The sequence below is a fragment of the Euprymna scolopes genome, chromosome 26, assembly GCF_053919585.1.
Source record: "Euprymna scolopes isolate OS-2025 chromosome 26, ASM5391958v1, whole genome shotgun sequence".
NCBI classification, from domain to species: domain Eukaryota; kingdom Metazoa; phylum Mollusca; class Cephalopoda; order Sepiida; family Sepiolidae; genus Euprymna; species Euprymna scolopes.
Genome location: NC_136507.1, coordinates 43913298 through 43915953, shown reverse-complemented (window position 1 = coordinate 43915953; position 2656 = coordinate 43913298). Strand labels below are relative to the sequence as shown.

At 29.4% G+C, this 2656-nt stretch overlaps 1 protein-coding gene across 1 annotated transcript in view; it reads left to right on the top strand.

The window, feature by feature from the left end:
* The first annotated feature begins 1067 nt into the window (after positions 1-1067).
* Positions 1068-2656, top strand: part of LOC145247811 (uncharacterized) — an 8169-nt gene continuing 6580 nt past the window's right edge. Inside the window, exon 1 of the mRNA XM_080109444.1 lies at positions 1068-1114. Within this exon, the coding sequence (XP_079965570.1) occupies positions 1068-1114 (47 nt within the window). The remainder of the gene's footprint in view (positions 1115-2656) is intronic.

Sequence of the window (2656 nt, the reverse complement as noted above, 5' to 3'; positions counted from 1 at the left end):
CGTGTTACATATAGGGTGGGGTAATTCTGTGGTGAATTTTGGTAGTTTTTCACACTTAAATGTAATTTTACTTTATTTTAAAAACGATTAATTTAGTTTATCTTTACTAAAGGTTTGAGAATAAATCAAGTCATCATGTAAAAAAGTAAATATTCTAACTAAGTAAGCAATTCCTTTTTATTGCAACAAAAAGAATTACCTAAATTAATAAATATTTTTATAATGTAGTACATATGTTTACTACATTATAAAAATATTTATTAATTTAGGTAATTCTTTTGCAATAAAAAGGAATTGCTTATTTAGTTAGAATATTTACTTTTTTACATGATGACTCGATTTATTCTCAAACGTTTTGTAAAGATAAATTAAATTAATATTTTTTAAAATAAAGTAAAATTACATTTAAGTGTGAAAAAGTCCATTAAAAATCACTGATTACACTGACAATTTATAAATAAAAAAATAAGCAAAAAAATGTAATATTTAAATAGAATACAGCGGGTAGGATACAAATCCTGTCTGTTTACTTTTTTCTTTTTTTTTTTTTTAGAATTTTGCCCATCCGTATTTGTCTAAATTAATCGTTATTGAAAATAAAAAAATTTAATTATTTTTCTTATTGATCCTGGATCTCAATTGTTTCAGTGTGTGTGTGTGTGTGTGTGTGTGTGTGTGTGTGTGTGTGTGTGTGTGTGTGTGTGTGTGTGTGTTTTCCAGAGTTATAAAAACATTTCTTACATTGATGTTTACACCATCATGCGTACAAGAAAACTATTATAATTTTTAATAAGATTACATTTGAATTTTTGTGAGAATTGTTATCATTAAAATAACTTGAAATATTTTTTTTTCAATTATATTTTTTGTGAAAATATTTAATAAACAATTGATTCTATGATAATATGGATAGTTCGAGAAATTCATTTTTTTTTTTTCGAGTTATATAAAGTGTTAGATATCTAACTTCTTTTTGCTCCTGGCAGTGGCCAAAATAAGACAAACACAACAATGCCTAGCTTAAAATTCAATACACATTTCATTAGATCCTCAGTTGCAAAAAAGGAATGCTCATTTTTGCCTCTGTAAATAGAGCTGTTAACAGCCTCGAAAGGTAATAGCCTCTCATTTTCAATAGAACCGAGTAGCTAGTTCATCTGTCTCCGAAGATATGAGTTTGCGTTGAAGGAGTCGATATGATGCCTTCTGATGTAAAATGATTCAGTCCTTTCACAGAGAGGATAGTGCAGAAGTTCATGATAAATGTCCATGTCAGGTCAGCAACTCAGACTAAAAAGAAAGTCTTTAGCGAACTAAAATAATTAATGTGCCTAATTATTTAGGCTTGAAATAAAAGTCTCAAAGAGACTACATTATGCCTCATGTAGGAGGTAATTTTTAAACATCCTTCTTGTATGGTTTGATTGTTCAAAACTATAAAGAAAGGCATGCGATACAAAAAAACTGTGAAAGCATAACGCTCCGCCGAAAATAGAATCGACCGATTTGATTGATCCAAAAGAAATACAATGGGAGGCATGATATAATTGTCAAATTTCTTATGTGGTTTCATTAACACGAACTTTAATGGCTTTTTTCGTGAAATATTAAGAAAATGTTAACATCTACAATGCTTTATTTTTATAAAAAATACAAACAGAAAGTCATGCCTCTTTTTTTTCTAGTACTTAAAACTTGAACTTTAGCAATGGTGATTTCGTTTACAAAAACAATACATTTTCACTAAAATTAAAAGCAAAATAATATTTCATTATATTTTATGATTGTTCATTAATAAATACTAAAAATTTCATTGAAATTGGTTGATTTCCTGAATTTTGATGAATTTTTAAATGAAGAGAATGGGCAAAATGTTTACGCATTTTAGGGATCGGCCATTCATTTGGCACGTCCTAAATTGGAGGCAATTACTTGTCTAGCTGCACTGATGAACTGAGACAACAAGTAGTATTCTACGGATGACTAAATATTTTCTTGGGTTGAGATTTCTAGTAAATGAAATCGACGATTGTCACTAGCACTGTTGTCTGTGTAAACAAATGTAACTTTCGGCATCTGACAATATTTCTTACTGTGATTTCGCTTGATCTAAGCGGTAGCCAGATGATAGCTACGTTGAAAACACCGACTATTGTTTAGACGATCGAATTTCAATTCTGGCTTGAGAAAAAGATGTTATACAGCAAATGGGGTGCGTAATCGACTTTAAAAACAATATTTCCTTCACGAACGGTCAGAAAATGTGTTTTGAATCGATATTTATTCAATAAGGGGCCAGTTTTCCGACCTAGCAAAAAAGGACGAGTTTTCCGGGCACGAGTTTTCCGAGCACCATATATAATATAATGTTGGAAAAAAGAATTCCATAGAAGATACAGCATTGCATATTTATTTAAGTAGCCATCTTAGTATCAAGTGTAAAGTTAATCTTAATTAACGCTTAGGTTAAAAATGTTCTTACAAAATCCGAGATTATTTATATAATAATATTACTTAATTTAACTAGTATTTATATAAAAGAGATTTAGGTTTATAGACGGTAGTACAATATAGAAATGTAATGGATAGACTCAGACTGAAGCCACTTCAGGTATAATGATGGAACCGGCCGTGTAGTTTCACTTTATTGAATCAT